The 23,961-nt window shown below is 35.6% G+C and overlaps 2 protein-coding genes across 2 annotated transcripts; both read left to right on the top strand.

The window, feature by feature from the left end:
- Positions 1-13,086: 13,086 nt before the first annotated feature.
- Positions 13,087-20,885, top strand: LOC127092646 (uncharacterized). Its single transcript, XM_051031533.1, has 9 exons — positions 13,087-13,450; positions 13,824-14,021; positions 14,649-14,746; positions 15,534-15,621; positions 15,707-15,898; positions 18,211-18,464; positions 18,893-18,983; positions 19,104-19,320; positions 20,428-20,885. Exons 1-9 carry the CDS (start codon positions 13,259-13,261, stop codon positions 20,640-20,642), a joined length of 1,545 nt encoding a protein of 514 aa, XP_050887490.1. The 5' UTR covers positions 13,087-13,258; the 3' UTR covers positions 20,643-20,885.
- Positions 20,886-21,958: 1,073 nt separating this feature from the next.
- On the top strand, positions 21,959-23,525 carry LOC127092645 (flavonol synthase/flavanone 3-hydroxylase). The gene is made up of 3 exons (XM_051031532.1): positions 21,959-22,487; positions 22,576-22,903; positions 23,040-23,525. Exons 1-3 carry the CDS (start codon positions 22,042-22,044, stop codon positions 23,298-23,300), a joined length of 1,035 nt encoding a protein of 344 aa, XP_050887489.1. The 5' UTR covers positions 21,959-22,041; the 3' UTR covers positions 23,301-23,525.
- The last annotated feature ends 436 nt before the right edge of the window (positions 23,526-23,961 follow it).

Below are 23,961 nucleotides of genomic sequence, written 5' to 3'. Positions count from 1 at the left end.
TACAAATTTGCTGACCTGTACATGATCAAAATGACCATACTACAGTAACAGCTTACATTAATAAATGTCAAAGTGTCCAACTTAACATTTACACAATTGGCCTTAAGTTAGTTCTGTTATTCTCTTGAAGAACAAACTAAGTAATATGCTGAAGTATAGCAGAACACCACTCTGCCTAATCTTCAGTAGCTGCTGTCAATGATGAATGTCACAACATCCAGTTTGACATTCAGTCAGTAGGCCTTATGCCAGGTCTGGTTCTTCCTTGATAACCAAACTGCAAATGAATACTAAGTTCTAACAAAACTTCTGTTCCTTAGTATCTGTTGACAGGTATGAATGTCACAGCATTCAATAATCCTGTGTTAGCTAGTCCTGCAGTAACTACAATGTAGTCACACATACATGTCATGACATCAGTCAAGACATTAGTGTTTTACCATATAATGCAGCCAATTAAACACCTACACACTTGCTATTTTCCCATCAACCTTCTCCCTTAAGAAGTGAAATCTAACTTCTACGTGCTTACTCCTTCTATGCAAAATTGGATTCTTCGCAAGATTTATGGTTGACTTGTTGTCGATCTAATGTATCAAAGGTTTCTTCACTTCGACCTCGATTTCTTCCAGCACAAATCTAATCCAAAATGCTTGACATGCAATGTAGGATCCTGCTATATATTCAGTCTCACACGATGACGATGTCAACACATAGTGCTTCTTCGATCTTCCTTATCTCCACACCAATCAGCATCTGAATAAATAGTAACCATAACTTATTTGCTTTCAGAGTCTCGTCGAAATAAAATTTCGTATTTTGTGAATCCTTATAAGTACCTCTGGATTCTTCTTGCAGCCTTCATGTGTGACTTCCTTGGTTCACTCATATATCGACTCACTAATCCAACTGAGAAACATATATCAGGTTGACTGTTGCACACATATCTCAGAGATCTGACAATTTGTTTGAACAAAGTTGCATCGACTTTGTCTTCCTCTCCATGTTTTTCCAAATTCAAATTTGTTTCGACAGGCGAAGATGCAGGAGTCGAATTTTCCATCATGAATCTCTTGAGTATCTCCTTGACACACTTTCTTTGATGTAGCGTCATACCTTCCTTCAACATTTGAAATTCCATGCCTAAGAAGTATGACAACTTTCCCAAATCCGACATTTCAAATTTTTTCTTCATCAACTCTTTGAACTTTGACAAGTTCTTCAAGTTATTTCCAGTTACTAGCAAGTCATCGACATATAAGCAGATGATTGTTATATCTTGTGCCACAACCTGAACATAGACACTATACTCAGATTTGAATTTGACGAATCTCAATTCGACCAAGTATGAGTCAATCTTCTTGTTCCATGCCATAAGTGTCTGCTTGAGACCATAGAGCGCTTTGTGCAACTTGTATACTTTCCTTACTTTCTCCCGAATCACAAATCCGGTAGGTTGTGTGACATACACCTCTTCATTCAAAGGTCCATTCAAAAATGTCGATTTTACATCTAAGTGAAATGTCAGCCAACTTTGCTTACATGCTAAGGCTACCACTAGTCAAATAGTTTTCGATCTTATGACAAGTGCAAAGACTTTTGAGTAGTTGAGTCCTGCTCGTTGAAGAAATTCTCGAGTTACCAATCTCGCCTTGTGTCTTGCTATCGACCCATCAACATTGTGCTTCAACTTGAACATCCACTTCACTTCGATAACTCTTGTATGGGCTGGAAATTTGACCAACTCCCATGTGTTGTTTCTTTCGATTGCTTGTAACTCTTCGGCCATAGCAGACTTCCACTTCATATTCTTTAAAGCCTCGTTATAGTTGATTGGTTCAGCACCTGCAAGTAAAGCAAAATGAACTAGTTCTCCATCTATTGTGACTTCATCATCACCAACCACTTCATAGTCTTGAAGTCTTGTTGGACGAGCTCTAGTTCTTTGAGGTCTCTGACTTGTGCTAGTCATAACCTCTCTGACTTCGAATGTGTCGGGTATGTCAGCAATAACTTCGACTTCAACTGGAATATCGGTAATATCTTCGACTTCAACATCATTACTTGCTTCGTCAAAATCATAGCTCATCAATCACTTGTCAATTGCATTACTAGAATTATAATCTTCTGATTAATTGGATTGAACAATCTGTATGCTTCAGTCTTATGATATCCTACAAAAATCATAGTCTTATGATATCTCACCAGAACACCGAGTCAACGACGAGACGAGTTTCGTGCTCCTCCTAAGAGACAGGTTGTAACAATGTATGTGTAAGCCATTTTAGTAACTTCATGCCATTTTCCTATATAATTTTTTTCTTATTATCTTGTGTTTTCTAACTGCACAAATTTTGTTTTGTTTTCCAGATGCAACTCTCAACATTGTTTAAGACAAATAGTAAGAAAAAGCTCTAAACTCTATTAGTACCTTTATCGTCTTTTTTTCCTTTCTAGATATATTTGTACTTGAAATAGTGCATTTTTTGGTTGCATTATGCAAACATTAATCATGTTTAACTATGCTAAAGTTGTTTCTTTCGATCTAATAACCTAGCTGTCTTGAAATCAGATAATAACATAAGCTCACTTTCTAAACTGATGTTAATAGTCTGGATTTTCCTACTGATGGTGATCGCAACTAGCAGCTATATAGAAATTTTTACTTGAATTCTCACAGTGTAACAACTTTCATCGCAGATCACAAAATCAATAGTTTGATTGTCAGTAACTGGCCTATTGGATACCAAGTATGGTCATTTGGTTGTAGTTATCTGACATATGAGATACATCACACTTATCATCCTATAGATTCATCGTCTTTATTGTTTTAAGAAATAAGAAATATAAAATTGAATTATGAAATATGAATATAATATTTATGGAAAGTGATCAACAACACATCTCTTCATGGTAAATCAAACTTGTTGCAAATAATTAACAGAAAAAGTTCAAATCCAACGAAGTAGAAAATTTATAAGAAAATGGACAAAGAAAAAACCAATTATTAGTTATTCCTTTCCAAAACAAAAAGTAGCCTATAGACAAAATATAAACTATATACATAAGCGTAAACAACAAAGTGGTCTGTTTACTAGGCCAAAAGGAAAATCCATCCAAACTTGATAGCATTGTTAGTTTTGCATTAGGGCTCAGATTCTTTTTGGATCTCTAAATCTCTTTCATTTATTTGCTAAAGTAGATGGAACACTTTCTTGCTAGTCATTTTTGCCAAAGACTCAACCTCTTCCAACACTTATGAAAAAAGAAATTATAAGAATTAGTTATTTTGACTTGCACACACAATTAACACCATGAGTTTTGTCATCACGCACCTTGGATTAGAATACCGTTAGAACCAGTAATATAATTAGGAGCACATCATAAACTATCGTTCCATGTTACATTTTGGGCTTCCATTTCAAATGAGGGTTTATTACTGATCGATAATAAGATTATACCTGTAAGAACCAAACCCCCATGTAAAAAACAATCCTTTACCTGATCATGTTGGTTTTATAGTCAATGTTGTTGAATAAGTTGTTGGGAATGGTGTTGAGGTGGGTATGGAGAAGACTTCGGAGATTTTTACACCGGTCTTGATGAGCATGATGACCTTAATCTCTAGATAAAGAAAGGGTCAGCCAGTGAATCAAGTACGAGAGAGCTCATCCTCAATGCTGGAGATCATTAGACCATTTCATTATTTTGGATTTTTATAGTCTTTATTGTTTGTCAAGTACTATTTGTCGAGTATTGTTTGTCTTTGAACTCATTGTTTTGATGGTAATATTAATGAAATGAGCAAACATCTTTTGATTTAATCTTTTCGTATTTATTCACTTTATTTTTATCGCACAGAAACGAAAAAAATATCAATATTTCTCCATATCATATTTTTTTATCAAACTATTGTTTTGTTTTACTAAAGATCAAATGGTTCACGCAAGTCGATGTCGAGGTTGAAGGGGCCAAATAGGGCCTTTAGTGTTGGATCGTTGAAAATGACCTCCCGAGGGACCATACCTTCAAGGTTGAAGATAGGGAGGAAGAAAGTGAGGATCATCCAAGAGATGATGACCATGAGCTAAGTCGTACATGGTCCTAGAAGAGAAGTTGAATATGTGCTTTAACAATTCCGCTTAGGTCGAGGCCCACTCTAGTCACTCAGTTGGGAAGGAGTCCCACCAGTGCCGAGATGGATCTGACCGTGGTATGCAAGGATGGTATGCCTATTACACCCATGTGACTGTCTCCTGGAAGAAGATCTACTAGGATTTCTTTAACACCAAATTTTGGAAGCAAGGAGTCCAACATCTTAGTCCCATCAGAGAAACATCTTGCACCAATAAATTGTAGTACTGCTGCTTTCATAGGGGACATGACCACAACATTGATGATTACATCCAGCTAAAGAATGCCATCAAGGGGATGATCCAGAGGGGCTGGTTGATCAAATATGTCAAAGGGGCAAGAATGATTGAGATGAATCACCTAAAGGAAAATTCTCATCTAAGACTACAAATGTAGGGACCATAGGCGAAAGTAAGAAGGCTAGTAAAGGAGAGCATTTGTAAATCATCGCCATCACTGGAGCGCCCAAGGAAAATCTACCCTCTAAGGGAACTATAAAGAGGAAGATTTCTAAGATGTTGGCTGTTCACATAAAGGGTGCAAGTACATTGTTGAAGATTCTTGACTGACCTATGTTAGGTTTGTGGGACTTAAAGTCATAGCTATAGTGATGCCGTTTGCACACACACACATGTTGAGAATGTATCAAGTGTGAGTAGTGTGGATAATAGTCTCATATTGGTTGGAAATGTTGGTGTAAGCCCTAGAGGCCAATACTTTTGGTACTTGTATCGAATTATTTATTAATAATAAAAGGCTTTTTCTTTATTATGTTTGTTTAATAAAGTCCCTAGAATAGATAATTCGTTTAATGTATCAAGTGTGACTTAATCATGAGATCTCATTAAATATAAGGACATTATTCTTAAAGTATCTGTAGTCGAGCTTTGTTGTGAAGTGGGATATCATTAAAGCATTAAGACTATTATGTATATAGACTGATGATCACATCTCATGGATAATGGATAAGGAGTTATCAAGTCTTAAATATAGGTATAAATATTAGGAGTAATATTTATACTGGATTGGACTGCTATGAGAATACCATATAGAATGTTATGCAAAGTATCATAAGTTATTACCATGGTGATAGTGGTGTATACCACCCTTCAACCTGAAACCACTATGGACCCTAGATGTAGAGTCGAGTACTTTATTGCTGATCAAATATTTTTCGTAACTAGATGACCATAAAGACAGTTGATGGATACTCCACGAAGCATGCTGAGGGACATGAGTGACCTAGATGGAATTTGTCCATCCTGCGTAACAGGATAAATATCTACGGGCCCAATATTGAACTGGACAAGGATGACACGGTCCATGCCTTGTGTTCAATATAGACATATGGGCAAAAGGTTGATTGTACACATAAGTATTATCACAAAAGGATTTGTCATATCACATGACATTTTCGTGGCTTGGATAGCAGTGATGTGTTGCTAGATACCGCTCACTGTTTATTATGTTAAATACGTGATTTAATATAATTGCTAATGTCGCGAAAACCTACAAGGTCACACACAAAAGGACGAATTGATGAGAGATAGAGTAAATAAGGAACACCATATGGTACGGTGCACTTAATTGAATTGTAGAACATCATAAGGTATGATGTACTTAAGTAGAATACGAAATATGGTAAGGTACCACGCGCTTAAGTGATTTTGGCATATCATAAGATATGGGTCACATACACTTAAGTGGGCTTTTTAGCTTGCAACCCACACAAGTGGTTCTATAAATAGAACCCTTGTACAGAAGCATTTGTTCAGTTGAGATTTTCGTTTCTCTCTCTCTCTCTCTCTCTCTCTCTCTCACACACACACACACACACACACACACACACACACACACACACACACACACACTCAAAGCCTTCATTTGAAGCAGCTAGCACTGAGATTGAAGGAATCCGTTCGTGTGGACTGAGTATAGGCGTTCTCACCATTCAACGTTCATGATCACTCCTTAGATCTACATCAAAGGTTTCAATCGCCACAAGAGGTAACAATTCTATCTCTGATCATGCTCATTCATAAGGATCATTTATGTCGATTAGGCCACATAAATAAGAAACGCATTTCCAAACTCCATAAAGATGGACTCTTAGACTCTTTTGATTATGAATCATATGAGACATGCAGATCTTGTTTAATTGGAAAGATGACAAAGTCTCCATTCACAGGAAAATGTATAAGAGCTAATGATCTTTTGGCCCTCATACATACTGATGTATGTGGACCATTGAACATACCAGACAGAGGAGGTTTTCAGTACTTCATCATATTTACTGATGATTTCAGTAGATATGGTTATGTGTATTTAATGAAACACAAATCAGAGTCCTTTGAAAAGTTCAAGGAATTCAAGAATGAAGTACAAAACTAACTAGGTAAGAATATTAAAACTTTTCGATCAAATCGAGATGGTGAGTATTTAAGCCTAGAGTTTGATAACCATCTGAAATAGTGTGGGATTCTATCCCAACTTACTCCTCCTGGAACACCCCAATGGAACTGTGTATGTGAGAGAAGAAATCGAACCTTGTTAGACATGGTCCGATCCATGATGAGTCACGTCAATCTTCCAAACTCCTTTTGGGGACATGCACTATTGGCAACAGCTTACACACGTATTCGTGTTCCATCCAAAAAGGTTGAGAAGCTAGCATATGCGATATGGAGTGGTAAGAAACCACATATGTCTTACATGAAGATTTGAGGTTATGAAGTTTATGTGAAACGACAAATTTAAACTAAGCTTGAGTCCAAATCTGACAAATGCTTATTTGTGGGATATCCTAAAGAAACAAGAGGGTATTACTTCTACAATCTTTCTGAGGGCAAAATGTTTGTCGCCCGAACTGGAGTTTTCCTAGAAAGGGATTTTATTTCCAAAAGGAATTAGTGGGGGGAAAGTAGAGATTGAATAAATTCAAGAATCACAAAGCATTGATACACATATGAAGGAATTGTAGTAGGAAACACAAGTGGTTATGGAAGAGCAACCTGCTCAAGTAGAACAAGACCAACGTAGGTCAAGCAGGATACGTCACCTACCTGAGAGATATGGATATCTCATAACTGATCAAGGTGATATATTACTCATGGATCAAGATGAACATGTGACCTACCAAGAGGCCATAACTGGTCCCAAGTCCGAGAAGTGGCTAGAAGCCATGAAATCTGAAATGGATTCCATGTACACAAACCAGGTTTGGACCTTGGTAGAGCCTCCTATAGGAGTTAACCCTATAGGATGCAAGTGGGTCTTCAAAAAGAAGACTGACATGGATGATAAGGTACATACCTATAAGGCAAGACTAGTTGTAAAAGGATATAAACAAATTCACGGGGTTGACTATGATGAAACATTCTCACCAGTTGCAATGCTTAAATCTGTTCGGATTTTACTTGCTATCGCTGCATATCATGATTATGAAATATGGCAGATGTATATCAAAACTGATTTCCTTAATGGGAATCTTCTTGAGGATGTGTACATGACACAACCTGAAGGATTTAGCATACCAGAAGAAGCCCAAAAGATATGTAAGTTACAAAGATCAATCTATGGATTGAAGCAAGCTTCAAGAAGTTGGAATCTTCGTTTTGATGAAATAGTAAAACAATATGGATTCATCAAGAATGAAGATGAGCCTTGTGTTTACAAGAAGGTTAGTGGGAGCATGATCGTCTTCCTGGTACTATATGTAGATGACATATTACTCATTGGAAACAATGTCCCTACCCTGCAACAAGTAAAGTCTTTGTTGGGGAAATGCTCTTCTATGAAGGACCTGGGTGAAGCAACCTATATATTAGGAATCAGGATCTATAGAGATAGATCATAAAAACTGCTTGGCCTAAGTCAGAGTACATACACAGACAAAGTACTGAGACACTTTAATATGCATGATTCCAAGAAAAGATTCATACCTATGCAATATGGCCCGTGTCTATAAAAAACACAATCCCCTTCAACTAAGGAAGAAAGGTATCACATGAATAAGATTCCATATGCATCTGCAATAGGATCTATCATGTATGCCATGTTATGTACTTGACCAGATGTCTCGTATGCTTTAAGTGCAACGAGTAGGTACGAATCTGATCATGGTGATGCTCATTGGGTAGCTGTCAAGAATATCCTTAAGTATTTGAGAAGGACTAAGGACTCATTCTTGATATATGGAGGTCAGGAAGAGCTTGCTGTAATTGGATACACCGATGCTAGCTTCCAGACAGATAAGGATGACTTTAGATATAGTTGTTCAAAGTAAGATACAGTTGTTGATTCTACAACCGAGGTCAAGTATATTGTTGCCTCAAGTGCAGCAAAGGAAGCTGTTTGGACAAAAAGTTCATTAGTGAACTTGGCATAATTCCTAGCATTGTGGATCCCATTGATCTCTATTGTGATAACAACGGTGCTATCACACAAACTAAGGAGCCTAGATCTCACCAACGATCCAAACACATACTTAGGCGTTATCACCTCATTTTAGAGATAATAAATAGAGGAAATGTGAAAATATGTAGAGTACCTACACTTGACAATATTGCTGATCCACTGACAAAGCCTCTTGTGCAGTAGAAGCATGATGGCCATACTAGATCTATGGGTATTGGGGGTATGCTTAATTGGCTCTAGTGCTAGTGGGAGATTGTTGGTGTAAGCCCTAGAGGTCAATACTTTTGGTACTTGTATCAAATTATTTATTAATAATAAAAAAGGATTTTTCTTTATTATGTTTGTTTAATAAAGTCCCTGGAATAGCTAGTCCATTTAATGTATCAAGTGTGACTTAATCATGAGATCCCATTAAACATAAGGACACTATTTTTAAAGTATCTGTAGTCGAGCTTTGTTGTGAAGTGGGATAACATTAAAGCATTAAGACTATTATGTATATAGATTGATGATCACATCTCATGGATCATGGATAAGGAGTTATCAAGTCTTAAACATATGTATGAATATTAAGAGTAATATTTATATTTGATTGACCCGCTATGAGAATACTATATAGAATGTTATGCTAAGTGTCATAAGTTATTCTCATTGTGATAATGGTGTATACCATCCTTTGATATGAAACCACTATGGATCCTAGATGTAGAGTCGAGTGCCTTATTGCTGATCAAACGTTGTTCGTAACTGGATAATCATAAAGACAGTTGATGTGAAGCATGCTGAGGGACATGAGTGACCTAGATGGAATTTGCCCATCCTGCGTAACAGGATAAATGTCTACGGGCCCAATATTGAATTGGACAAGGATGACACAATCTATGCCTTGTGTTCAATATAGACATAATGACAAAATGGTAATTGTACACATAAGTATTATCACAAAAGGATTTGTCAGATCACATGACATTTTCGTATCTTGGGTAGTAGTGATGTGTTGCTAGATATCACTCACTATTTATTATGTTAAATACGTGATTTAATATAATTACCAATGTCGCGAGAACCTACAGGCTCACGCACAAAAGGACGGATTAATGAGAGATAAAGTAAATAAGGAACACCGTAAGGTACGATGCACTTAAGTGAATTGTAGAACATCCTAAGGTACGATGCACTTAAGTAGAATATGAAATATGGTAAGGTACCACACACTTAAGTGATTTTAGTATATCATAAGATATGAGCCACATACGCTTAAGTGAGATTTTTAGCTTACATCCCACACAAGTGGTTCTATAAATAGAACCCTTATGCAGAAGTATTTGTTCAGATGAATATTTTGTTTCTCTCTCTCTCTCTCTCTCTCTCTCTCTCTCTCTCTCTCTCTCTCTCTCACACACACACACACACACACACACACACACACACACACACACACACTCAAAGCCTTCATTCGTAGTAGCTAGCACTGAGATTGAAGGAATTCGTTCGTGTGGACTGAGTAGAGGCGTTGTCACCATTCAACATTCGTGATCACTCCTTCGATCTGCATCAAGGGTTTCAATCACCACAAGAGGTAACAATTCTTTCACCGATCACGCCCATTCGTAAGGATCACTAAAGGGGATTTTTTTTAAATTTTCTATGTGTTTTGGATCGCTATTCTCCTTCACCTAGAGCAAGGGTGACTCTTTCTTACATGTGAATATTCACATGCAGGCGCCAAGAGTAAGAGTGCCTCTTCCTTGCATGTGAATATCACATGCATGCGCCTAAGACTATGGATATTCTACTTTGTCATGCATGCAACCAATCACATGTTGTGTAGGTTGCAAACCTAGTAAGACTCCCTCATCTATCAATAGGCTTCAAATCACAATATAAAATTATCTCTAACACTAATCATCTATACTCTTTCTTTACCACACTCTTTCTCTGCCACACTCAAGCTCTGCAACATCAAATTATGTCTCTGTTGACTATGGGTGATAAACACAAAGGAACACTCGAGAATATCTCGATAGTTGTATGTTATCACTTTCTTTTTACTTATTCCATATTTAATTCATATATCTTTGTTATCTATGTTTGTATTATATATTGCTTCTTCTTATTGTATTTCTTACTTATGTGTTTTTAGGACCCAAAGCGTTTTCGATGTCGCGGACATGAATATGTACCCCACGATCCTTTGATAGAACCATATATTAGAGGATGTGGATTTGGAAATCTCCTCAACATTGTCTCGTACTCGGTGGACTACAAGTTCATTCTTGCTTTGTTGGAGATATGGAGACCCGATACCCATACATTTCACCTTCCTATCAGTGAGTGTATCGTCACGCTTGAGGATGTATACATGTTGTTGGATCTCCGTATAGATGGTAAGACTGTGAATGGTAGAGTAAACCATGATAACTCTGTCCAATAAATTATTGGGTGCCCCTTTGTGTGATGACCAAACTGAGGGAGAGTCATCCGGTCAAGCAATGGGGCAAGGTATAAATTTAAAATACCTTAAAACAATATTATGCGAGTATAATATTGTCCGAAGAATCAACCGAGTACGAAAAAATAATTAAAGCTCGGTATTATATTATGATTTTCTTTGGTAATTTTTTATTTCCAAAAAGTACAAGTAATTCAGTAAATATTATGTGTTTACCGTTGTTACGCAATATTAATAAGGTAAACACATATAGTTGGGGTTCAACTGTGTTGGTCCATCTATATAATGCAATGTGTAAAAATGCAAAAAAGAATACTTGTACGTTTTTTTCATGTGCGTATTTGCTACAAGCATGAGGTTGGTCAAGAATGTCGTCACTCGCCCCGATAAACGAGAACCCATTCATGTTCCCGTTTGCAACAAAGTAAGTGTAACAGTTTACCATTTAATTAAATATATTTTATATTACAATTAACTGTAAATAGTAATTTTCAATTTTTTTGATCTAAGGTGGTCAGTAAGGGGGATGAACTACAATAAGTGTCTGAAACACGCTATAGTAGTCTATCGCAATCTATTGGACCACATTGGACCAGACGATGTAATACTCCTACACAATTATATTTTAATTTAAAAGTACTTATCAAATTATTTATCATCTAATCGTTTCATATTGTTTTACAGTTTATCTGGAGGCCATATTTAGGTCTTGATCATGATGTGAACCATGACGATGCTGCAGTTTGGACAACAAAGACACAAATTATCCGATTCACTATTGTGGAAATGCACCAGAGTGACCGGGTCAATCTGCAGTTCGGCATGCAACAACAAATTCCAGAACCTCCCACGTGTTTGGGAAATTTGCATAAAAAAAGAGTTGATGCTCAATGGGATTATTCCGACTAGAGAGACTTTGCAAAAGAGATGTGTCGTCGATGGAGGAATCGACAACAACACATCTTAAACGAACCAGTCATCCATGGTGCAAGACCAAATCAATAATATATGACATGGTTTAGGTCGGTAACAACTCAACAATTTATGTCTGAGCCACGATATTTGATGGATCCACGCCAACTAGCTTCGTCATCGTACACCCAACAATAAGTCCCCGTCCAACACTAATGTCAAACCACCCAAACCCAACAACCAACCTCACAACATCAACCTACCACATACATCCAACAACCAAACACCCAACTTCGCAATCCATTCATGTCATCCACCTAACAACCAAACACCCAACGTCGGAATCCACTCATGCCACACATCCAACCACAAAACTAAGAATAAAACCCTAACCACCAACAACCATACGCTTCAACCGCAACCGTCTATAGCCCATATGATTCAAATGAGTCACTTCATCGTAGCCCCCCACCAATGACCACTCAAACATCCCATCACCAAAACAACCATTATTTAACTATAGTACGCCACAAGAACCATTACTTTGTTTCCAAAACGATTCAATGTCCCAATTTGGGCAACTATACCGTCCACAATCCACCCAACCCCATCGACCTAACTACGATGACATGGGCACCGAACTCCATTACTCAAATACCGCTGGAACTTCCGCCGGACCTTCACCTCTGAGACAAACTAACACACCTGGATGTGGAACAGAGGGACGTTTCGATCTGACCGGTCATTAAATTTTTGTCAGTCCCATGTAACATTTATTATATCATGAATAATTTTTTTTTACATTATTTTTTATTATTTCATAAATAAATAAAAATAAAAGAAAAAAATTGAAAATTAAAAAATAAAATAATACAAGAGTGTATGCGCCAGATGAATTGGCGCATACACCATATGCATTAAGTAGGCGCCATACACAATGACGTCTCCTCATGAGGCACAATACATGCACCATCGGGTATTAACGCCTCCTCATGAGGCTTCCAATGCAGATGCCAAGATCTTAGGCGCATCCTCTTGATACAAAATGGATGCATCAATTAATCTGACACATCTTTTATTAAATGTGATTATTTTAGATTTTTTTTTAAAATTTATTATTTAAAAAAAAAATTCTTAGTAATAATTTAGAGATCAAATACGCGAGGGACTGATGGTTAAGAACACACGGCTTCAAACGACGTCGAGTCGTGCCCCGCATTACTGTTTCTTCCATTGCACTTTTTCTATTTCCAAAACGAAATTCAAATTAGTAGATCGAAGTTCCAAGCTTTCGCGACTTCAACAATAATCCTCAAAAACCTCTCTCGTTATTCGAATCTTCAAATGGATGACCAAACGCAGTCTAACAACAAGAAAAACGACGACTACCAAGTTACTGAACAACCATCAGAACCTAAACCGTCGGTCGCCGGAGCCGGTGGTGGAAATTGGGGTGGTTGGGGGTTTTCTCCGCTTTCCATTCTATCCGATCTTCAGAAGGCCGCTGCCGTCGCTGCTGAAGAGATCTCCCGCAATGTACATTTCTAAACGATACGCTGCCGTTTTATGCACTTTTTGTGGTTCAATGCATTCATTTAGATCTATTGATTAGTTTTTGATTTTGTGATCTCAGTTTAAGATTCAGTATTTATAATTATGTACTGCAAATTTGGCTGTGTTCATTAAGGTAATGGGTTTCTGTAATTAGAAATATCTTGTTTTTTTTTTCAATTTTCGTCGGTACTGTTTGATACTGATTTAGTTGATAGTATGTAAATTTTATTTATTAGAAATGACTACAATGGAAGGGTTATTCTTTGTAGGTTTTAGCATATTAGGAACAATCAATTGATAAGAGGATAAATTTGGGACTTTTGGCTGTGACTTAATGGTGTGTTTAAAAATACAGGCTGCTTCAGTCGCAGAGACAGCATCAAAGAGCATTGCAGAGTTGCAAATAACTGCTGAAGATTCAGAATCTCCCAAAGAGGATGTAGGGGTGGAAGAATCTGCAAAGGAAAGTGACGATGAGAGCGAGGCCGCCCCATTGCGAAGGTCTGCTCTGGATAAATTGGAGAAAGCTAGTGAAGATTCACTGCTTAGCCAGGCAAGCATCAAAGGAGACTTTTTATTTTAAGTTTTTTGGGAAGGGGAGGGTGGAGAATTTGAGATTTAGATGTTAGATCTTCAATGCATTTCAAAATAAGATTAACTTAGCATCTCTATGTATATTATGTAGGTTTGTTCTCATGTTTTTAATATGAAATAACAAATCGTACGCAAGTTTCTTGTTCACAATTTTTTTTGTAATCTTTTTATGCTGATATCTTTTCTGCTGTGTGGCAATGAAAATAATTCTTATTTGAGAGTCTAGTCTATGTTTTTATGGACTTCATGATTATCTTAACTTGTAGTTGTAGGTAATATTGTTTTTAAGAGACAATTGATGGTTTAACGTCGATGCATAAATGTATAGGAGGAAAATATATTTTTGTATTTATGAATGCAAGTTTTACTCTTTTTGCTAGCCTATAGTACCTTATCACTGGATATGAATTACTGAATTAGGATAGAACATTATGCTATTAATTTTGTTTTTGTTTTTGTTTTGATAACCACATTATGCTATTGTTTGATCCATGTAGACAACCCCACATAGTGGGGAAAATGCGTTTCTTGTTGTTATCTAGTCTGTACTTTCTCCATTACTTATACTTGACTCTAATGTGTGTAGGGTTTGAAGGTTTTTGATAACTCTGTGGAGACTTTTGCTTCTGGAGCATGGAGTGCTTTAGGAAATGCGTGGAGAGAGGGCAGTGACTTAGTATACAAGTATGATTCATTGTTTCAATTTTTAAATAAATTTTTAATTATTATTTATGTTAACCTTCATGGGTATTGGATTTTTAGTTAGTCTAGTTGCTGATCCCTAATATGGTGATTTCTATATATTTTGATGAAAATACACACCTATGTATTTTGAACTAGTGTATTGTGTGATTTTTTAAAGGGGAATTAAGGTTAGAGCAAATGCTTCACCTTTAGTATTTCCAATACTGTTACAAAGTGGATGATTAATTGGGCCTCTTTACATTAGGCAAGGCTCTATCATCTTTTCCTCTATAGATCTATCCTTACTTTCTTTCTAATGTATGCATTCCTAATTGCATATTTTCTTATATGTTTATTCATCTACCACAACATCCCAATCTATAACACTAAGCTTATGATCTTATTGACTCTGCACTCCTTAGACTTCATATATGAAGTGATTTTATTAAAGAAGAAAAATAGATGATTACAAAAACAGAGGATAAGACTACTTGAATGTATTCTCTAGACTGTGTTTGGTTGTTTTCTTTCTGTCTTGTTTATATTTACTGTATAGATCTCACTGCTGTTGACTGAGAGAGTTTTTTTTCAATCTTTTATTCAAAGTCATGGCTTTTCCATGCTTTCTTGCAAATTGTTCTGTATCTGTTGATATGCAATGGAAATCTGTTGTTACCTTTAATTTTCTTTACAAGCCACTGAACTTGGTTTAATATTAGTATGCTTTCTATTATACAACAATCTTTTTTTTTGGCCTTACAGCTATTAACCTAAATATTTTCTCTAGGCTCGAGAATTCAGCTTCAAACCTTGCAGGAGCTGCACAACATGATGGGCCAGGAGCTGCAGGTTCTAATGCACCTTCCCTATTAGAGGTTTGAAAAACTCGTGTCATTCTCAATATGATTTCTTTTATCTCTGGTTACATATATATGGTTATTTCTATTTATTATGTATCAGACTGGAAAAGCTTTTACTGCAAAAGGAATGCAAGTGCTTGAATATGTGGGTAAGGAGACAATTGACTTATTAATCAGTGAAACTGGAATTGAGGTTGAGAAGGCCAGTAAAGAAGGTGATGGAGATCAATTATCCGAAGAGGTGACATTTGATCGATGTTTTTACATTTATGGAGGTCCGGAGCAGCTGGAGGTAACTTTCTTTTGAAGATTTTTAGGATATTATTTATAAAATCATTATCATATCTTGCAGAATTTGTTAGCTATGTTTGGGAGTTTGGGAGTTTGGAAGGGAGAAGTAGAGAGAAAAATAGATAAATCTTTTTTATTTTAAGAGAGTGCTTTTGTATAGAATGATAAATGAATACTTTGTATCAATATATTTTTAATATTAAGAGTATTATAACTACATAGATTGAATTTAAAGATTTTATCTAAACCCTCCAAAATCTCCCAAAACCCTCCTCCAATACAATACTAGTTCCCCCAAATTAGGAGGGTTTTCTATGATGAAGAAAAATAAACCCCCCAAAGCCCTCCACTCTCTAAAACATTCAATTATTTTCACTTCATCCTTCCTTTTTTTTAAAAGCCCTCTCCTCCCCTCCAAACTCCCAAACAAAGCCCTTAGAGTATGCTTGGTTGTGAAAATAATGAAAGAGATGAGAAAGAGTGTGATCAGAGAGAAAAAATGAGAAAGCATGTGAGGAAAGAGAAAGAGTTGAGACTGTTAAGAGTCCCACATCGAACAATATATGGCCTGAACATGTGTTTATAAGTGGGGGCAGTCCTCACTCTACCAACCGGTTTTGTAGGGTTGAGTTAGGCCCAAACCACATTAACATGGTATCAGAGCCTCGTTTAAGATCCGGTGGGCCACCTACTATGGTTTCCGCTATCGGGCCACCCACCATTTATTTCCACGCTCCAGATGTCCAGTCCTGGGCGTGAGGGGGTGTGTTAAGAGTCCCACATCGAACAATATATGGCCTGAACATGTGTTTATAAGTGGGGGCAGTCCTCACTCTACCAACCGGTTTTGTAGGGTTGAGTTAGGCCCAAACCACATTAACAGAGACGAAGAGTGGACTTATTGTATTGTTTGGTATGTGGGAAAGAGAAGAGAGAGAAATCTGTCTTTCTCTGTTTGGTTGAATAAGTGGGAAGAGAAAATTGTTACTACCTCTGGTCCTTATTATACGAGAAAATTCACTTTTTAAGTTAATTGAATAACCAATGTATCTGGCCTGTATAATAGACCATATAAAGTTAACGTTTTCTTATAAATAGGACCAGAGGGAGTTCTTTTTTCAAATGACATGAAAGCCCTTATTATTACTTTCCTTTATTTGCAAATTTAATATTCTTTTTAATGTTCACCCAAAATATAAACAATTGTTGTCTCTCTTGGCCACAAAAATGCCCTTATTTTTATGTTTGTCTTTATTTGCCAATGTAATATTGTTTTTAATGTAAAAAAAATACACAACCGCTGTCTATCTAAGCATACAAAATTTAGCATTTTCACAACAGGGGATTTCTCTAAAAATTACAATTGGTGTGCATATTCTATCCAGCCACTAGTAGTTTTTTTTTGAAAAAGAATATCGTCATTTGTCGGCACAATTCTAGGCCGATTAATAGGATGACACTAATGTAGTTATGTAAATGAAGAATTATATTGATTGTGAATGAATTATTCCTCAATGTAGAAGGAATAATCCCTGTTACAAATGGAAAACCAGTGTCTTCAAACAGAAAATAACAATGGAATATAGCCAAGTTCCTTACAAGGTGATAATGGAAATCAAGAAGTAATAGTTAAACCTGCTGATAGAAGACCCACTCTTCTACACAGCCCCAACTTCCAAAACAAAGTCATTTTTTTAATACATTTTCATCCCCTATGTTGTGGATTCAGTTATCCTCTTTTCTTTCTTTCTTACAACCATTTCCAGCTTTACTTCTCCTCTAATTACTAAAGGACCTGTTAATAATAGTTGGCCTAACAACGACCAATGAAGGGAAAAGAGTGAAATTGAAAAAATTGCACATTTTCACTGCCATTTCTTCGCATGCGAGGGAAGCTAAAAGCAGTGGGGCCCACATTTCTTGTGTTTCTTTGTTATTTCTCTTCAAACCTAACAAGAGAAGCTTGCTCTCTTCAACTTTTCTTTTCGCAACCTCTATCTCCCCAATTTCACCTGCACCAAACATATCATTTGATACATGATCTCTTGGAAGTGGTTTCATATGCCATGTTTTATTTTTTATTTTTCAAATAGAGTTAGGAATCCAGTGATTGATAACTGTATTATACTTTGTAGCACACCATTACTAACCTTGTCACTATTGTTATTATTACTATTACTATTGTTATTCTGCTCTTCCTTGTTTGTTTTCTCCTGTTTCTTCTACACCAAAATCCATGTAGTTTCAACACTTGCATTTGCACAGTATATTAGATTTTTGGTGTTAACAAATTGTTTCATCTGGAATACTCAGGAACTGGAGGCTTTGTCTAGTCATTATGCCTTGTTGTTTAACAGGAGAAAAACAAAACTATCTGCAGAGCAAAAATCTTTATTTGAAGGGAAGCTTAAAGAGGTGCAACAAATTTTTGATTTGAGTACTGAAATTGATGCTGGTGCTGATTCTAACAAAGGAAAAACAGTAAAGAGAGAGAATGGGGGAAGCAGTGATGAGATAAAGAATTTACATGATTCCAGTGTTGGCCAGGCTGCCGAAATGGCTGCTGGGTAATTTAGCTCATCCATACATAATTATCAATGTTTTATCCACACACTATTGGTGCTATAGTTTTGAGAGTTAAAATGGCCCATTTCTGCTGTGCTGATTATCACAATTCTCTTTCCAAGGGTGTCAGACTATGGGTTTAAAAAATGTACATAATGTAGTAAATTTGAATGTTGGGTTGGATACACGATGATAACATGGACAAAATGTGCTTGCACCCATAGGATTAGTACTAAAGCTAGAATACCATCCATTACTTAGGAATGTGTTTGTTTTGATCACGTGACCAAAATATTCTTTTCATCTTCCACTTTGTGATCCTGTTCCTATCTGCAGCTATAGTCATTATATAAGTATGATAACCATTTACCCTCATAGATTGAGGAAGCCCATTTCCCAATTATGTGACACATCTTATTTCATTTTTCAGTTTCACGAATGCCTTGACTGGCCTAGCTGTTAATGATATAATTCAGAGAACTTCTGGAAGAATAGACTCTCTTCATTCTGAGGGAGTTCATGTACGAGAAAATATTCTTGCTATATTATTTTCTATTAATTATAAATTATAGAAAATATCCTCTTTCTTTACATCAACTTGCAAGATTTGAAGTAAAAATGAGTACTGCTTTACTTTGCAGAGACTGTCTGAAATGTGCTGTTTCGCGGTGTCACAATTTCTTACGTTAAGCAAATCCCTCATTTCTCTTGCCAACAAAACTGAGGATGAAGAAATTGATGCCGATAAGGCTAACATAGAGTGGCCTGAAGACGCTTCTGCAAAAGCTAAGATCATAAGGATAAATACCCAGACAATGATTGGATATTTGGAAGCAGTTTCGAACAGTTTTATTACAGGTTGGTTGTCTATTGCTTCCATCTATGGTCATAACAATGTTTTACGAATATTTCCATCATGGGTATGCAGTGGGTTGATGTGGTTAACCATGAAACAGTGATGATTTTTTACCCAATCCTGGAACAATCACTAAGAACAGTTCAATATTTTAAAACTAATTATTAAAATGATTAATAGTTGATAGTAAGGTTATAATTTAAACTGTAATATCAGTAAATTGTTTTCATATAAACTGTAAGTTATTTTCATATAAACTGTAAATTATTATTCCTTGGGAGTAAGGCTTTTGAGGATGTTGGCATAGTCCCTTGGACCTTTAAAAGTTTTTGGGAGTTCTATAATGCTCACGCGGGTTATGCAATAGAGTTTCATTCATTTGGAAGGAAATAGTTGTGCCGATAAACTAGCTTCTTTTGGCATTGCATATCCTACGTTGTAACGGATGCTCAGTGGGATGCCACTCCTGGTTTCTCGGTGGGATGTCACTCATGTATAGCTTTATTACGGATCCAGATTCACTGCTGTAATCTTTACACAATTTCACGCTACAGCCAATATCAACCGTTGATTTGAGATCAAGTGGTTTAATTTTAAATTTAGTTTGACCTGGTAAAACAATCTAAATTAATGAGCTAAAGTCCAACAGTCCATATCTATCTGTTGCAGCAGGAAATCTAATTCCTTTATTATAGGTGTGTTTATGGCCTCCCATGCTGTTGTGCTTTTGCTTATTTTTAACAAGGTTTTGGTGTGGTGCGGATAATTAGTAGGCTTTGAGTTTTTAACTTAGATGGGATTTTAGTCTCTATTCTATAGTGATGCTTTTGCATGTTAATCTAGTTCTAATAAAAAAACTGTTATGATGTTTTTCGCAAGCTATACTCGAGAGCATAATGAAACAAAGCGAAAAACACTATGATATGTCACAACTCACAAGTTATTTCCATAAACACTTTCAGACGTTACATAATTGTTTGTGGCATAAGGTAATTCCAAACAAGTCATGAATAATCTCTTCTGAGCACATCCTGTATACCATGAAGCAGCAATTACTGAGTTACGATCATCGATTGACATTTGACATTTTTACTGCATTTATTTATTAGGCATATCTGATGTATCTGAGGCCTATCAAGCTGCCATTAAAGGTGTTACTGCCGAGTCTCCCACAGATGTTCCCAAGGTATCATCAGTTAAGGAAAAAGCCGATTCTTTCTCTCAACACCTTCGAGCTGACCAAACCACAGCAATAAGTAAAATCCAGGACGGGGTGCAATTTTTAGCTCACGTTGTCCTTTCAACTTCAATGAATGCTGTTTGAACACCAATGTTTCTATTTTGTAAATAGTTCAGGATTTAATTTCAAAAGTGATACCACTCAACTATGCCGAGCAGATTTTTAGCTCATATTGATGATTGTGCGGTACAGGCACTCTTTAGTAGTGTTTGAACTGGGACAGATTTGTCCTGTAAAATGTAATACGTAGTCCTTTTTTCCCTTTATTTTCTCAAACCATCAAATCAGTTCTTATATTAGATGTATGCAATTTTTATTTTTATTGAATTATTGTTCTAGTTTAAAGAATCTGTTTAGAATATCTTGATATTAAATACTTTTTATATCGACTGTTTTTTAATGAAAAAGTAACAATATATATAATAAATAATGAAATCAGAAAAGTAAAAAGTTGAATGCAAATGAAAAAATCATAATAAAGTTAGCTTCATTCTACTTTTAATCTTATTTTATGAATGCAATTTATTCTCTATTTTAAATTCAAACACTCGTTCTCTATTTAAAATTTAATTAGTTTTAGTTTTGGTTATATTTTCACATGACATGTTAATTTTTTTAGCTTTCAAGTTTTACAAGAACTCGTAATTATTTATCGCATTATCTTAAATAGCACATTTTAAAATGTTTAAATTTAAAATTAATATTAAATTTGAAAGAGAAAAAAAAATGCATTAACAATGTAAAGTTTTAAACTATCAATCAATCATTGTATCCCGCAAAATCACACATGATAATATAAAATTAGAAAAATTATTTTTATGAATCCAATAAAATAAAAACACTAAAACTATACAATTAAAGTGATAATACTGAATTCAGAATAAATATATTAAGTGAAAAATAGTGGTTAGTTGGAGTTGAGAATATTTATTTTTTAAATTTTAAATCTGGCCTTTTCCACTTTATTAGAGATAAGGTTTAAAATTAATACTTTAAAAGTCATTTCACTAAAAATAGATATTTTCTCTAATCCTTATTTTAAAAAAGTTTACTTTTACGTATATAATTAATCAATGCATTTGGTCAAGACATATAATCTATATTCATTAAAATTGTTAAGAAATTAAAATGGTAAATTATATATGATTTAAGAGATTAAAAAAACATATTTTTTTAAATATATGTATATTAAAAATATAAATAATCAACTTTTTTAAAAAAATATTAGGTCTTTTCAATTAACTAAAACTAACCTATTTTCTTTATTTTAAATTCTTAACTAATATCCCGGATACTCATTTTATATAATAAGAATAAAATGAAAATTCTATTGATGTTTCAATTCAAGCTTTCTCACCATATTTTGTTCATATTCATCCTTCAATTAAAAAAACGTCCACATTCACTGTATATTTATTATGCTTATAGTGGTTCTATAAACACGTGACAAGAAACAACAAAGAGCAAAGAAAAAACTCAAGACATGGGAGACATAGATCCATCTTACATACAATCCACAGAACACCGTCCCAACTTATCTACCTTTGTCCAAGTTGATGAAATTCCAATCATCGACCTCTCACAAAGTAATCAACTAAACCTCATCTCAGAGATTGGCAAGGCGTGTGAAGAATGGGGATTCTTTCAAGTAATCAACCATGGAGTTCCCTCTGATGTTAGCAAAAAGGTTGAGATTGAGACAAAGAAGTTCTTTGAGCTAAGCTTAGAGGAGAAGAAGAAAGTGAAAAGAGATGCAGTGAATGCAATGGGGTATCATGATGCTGAACATACTAAGAACATAAGGGATTGGAAAGAGGTTTTTGATTATCTTGTTGAGAATACAACACTAGTTCCTTCTTCTCATGAACCAAATGACTCAGGGCTAAGAACTCTCACCAACCAATGGCCACTATACCCTCCTCATTTCAGGTATAATCTTATATCTTATCAAATGAATGAAAATTATAATCACATACATATCTAGATTGAAAATTATGTTTTTTTTTTCTTTCATTAGGGAAACAATGGAGGAATATGCAAGGGAAGTGGAAAAGCTATCTTACAAGTTATTGGAGTTGATTTCGTTGAGCTTAGGCTTACCTGGTGACAAATTCCATGACTGCTTCAAGAATCAACTAAGCATGGTGAGGCTGAATCGCTATCCTCCGTGTCCTTTCCCTGATCTGGCACTTGGTGTCGGTCGTCACACTGATTCTAGTGCCTTGACTGTGCTTGCACAAGATGATATTGGAGGCTTACAAGTTAAGAGAAAATCTGTTGGTGATTGGATTCCTGTTAAACCTACTCCTTCTGCATTCATCATCAATGTCGGTGACGTGGTTCAGGTATGTTTCTTTCGAAGCAAGGATATATGAATGAACTATGAAGTTTTATTCAATATAGAAAAAATGTGAGTGACCGAGTGTTTGTTTCGTGTCTGGTGTCTGTGATTCATAGATATGAAGTGTTATGTTTTTGCAGGTTTGGAGCAATGACAGGTATAAGAGTGTGGAGCACAGGGTGGTAGTAAACACACAGAAAGAAAGGTTTTCAATTCCATTGTTCTTTTATCCAGGTCACCATGTTGTAGCGAAACCAGCAGAAGAGCTGGTGAATGACAAGAGTCCTGCGAAATATAAAGCATACAATATTGGTAAATTCTATGCTAATAGAAACCGTAGTGATTTCAACAAACGCGAGGTTGACAATATCCAAATTCATCATTTCAGAGTTTTGGATTAGAGATGTTTAGCTCCAGTGATAGAGTTTCAAGTGTTGTTTTTCATATCCCCATTCTCTTTTAGGACAGAATAAAATCATGAACAGATTATTCATGTGGAAATGTAATTTTAAGTCAATGTTTACAATTCTGAAATGTTGAGGGATTGATGCCATGCTAATAGAATAATCTTGTGCAAATTTAGATGAAACAAATATATATACTAGATGATGAAAGACATTTGACTATATTCGTTTGTTTCAATAGTTCTCTATATGACATTTTTCAGGAGTAATTTTGATGTATCTCATAATTTGGATAACACCGTTCATGTGTTATTGGCGAGGAAAATTTAAGAAATGATTTACTACATTAAGTGCAAACGAAATGTCCAAATGAATGACTACGAGATAATTTAATTTTTTAATCAATCTCCAATATCTCCATGAGTCAGACACACAGACTCCCTCTGACTGGATAGGAGTTTGACACTTGAACCCATAAGAGTATCAACTAGTTTAGCACTCAACAAACTTGTTTCTTCAAAAATATCCATATCATATTTTCATAGAGAACTTGCCAAACTATATTTAGATTGAGCTACCTCAATACCAAAAAAATAGAGGAATTTACCAAGGTCTTGTAAATATTGAGTGCGCAATATAAGAGGACGGTGAATTAGAT

The sequence above is a fragment of the Lathyrus oleraceus genome, chromosome 6 (genome assembly GCF_024323335.1).
Source record: "Lathyrus oleraceus cultivar Zhongwan6 chromosome 6, CAAS_Psat_ZW6_1.0, whole genome shotgun sequence".
NCBI lineage: Eukaryota > Viridiplantae > Streptophyta > Magnoliopsida > Fabales > Fabaceae > Lathyrus > Lathyrus oleraceus.
This window is presented reverse-complemented; position numbering and strand designations above follow the sequence as displayed.

What these genes read in the sequence shown, in the direction of transcription:
- LOC127092645 (XM_051031532.1), top strand. Translation starts at nt 22,042, where the DNA reads ATGGGAGACATAGATCCATCTTACATACAATCCACAGAACACCGTCCC. An exon ending in CTATACCCTCCTCATTTCAG is followed by an intron (nt 22,488 to 22,575) that starts GTATAATCTTAT and finishes TTCTTTCATTAG; the next exon opens with GGAAACAATGGAGGAATATG. An exon ending in ATGTCGGTGACGTGGTTCAG is followed by an intron (nt 22,904 to 23,039) that starts GTATGTTTCTTT and finishes ATGTTTTTGCAG; the next exon opens with GTTTGGAGCAATGACAGGTA.
- LOC127092646 (XM_051031533.1), top strand. Translation starts at nt 13,259, where the DNA reads ATGGATGACCAAACGCAGTCTAACAACAAGAAAAACGACGACTACCAA. An exon ending in GGCAGTGACTTAGTATACAA is followed by an intron (nt 14,747 to 15,533) that starts GTATGATTCATT and finishes TATTTTCTCTAG; the next exon opens with GCTCGAGAATTCAGCTTCAA. An exon ending in GAGGTCCGGAGCAGCTGGAG is followed by an intron (nt 15,899 to 18,210) that starts GTAACTTTCTTT and finishes TGGAATACTCAG; the next exon opens with GAACTGGAGGCTTTGTCTAG.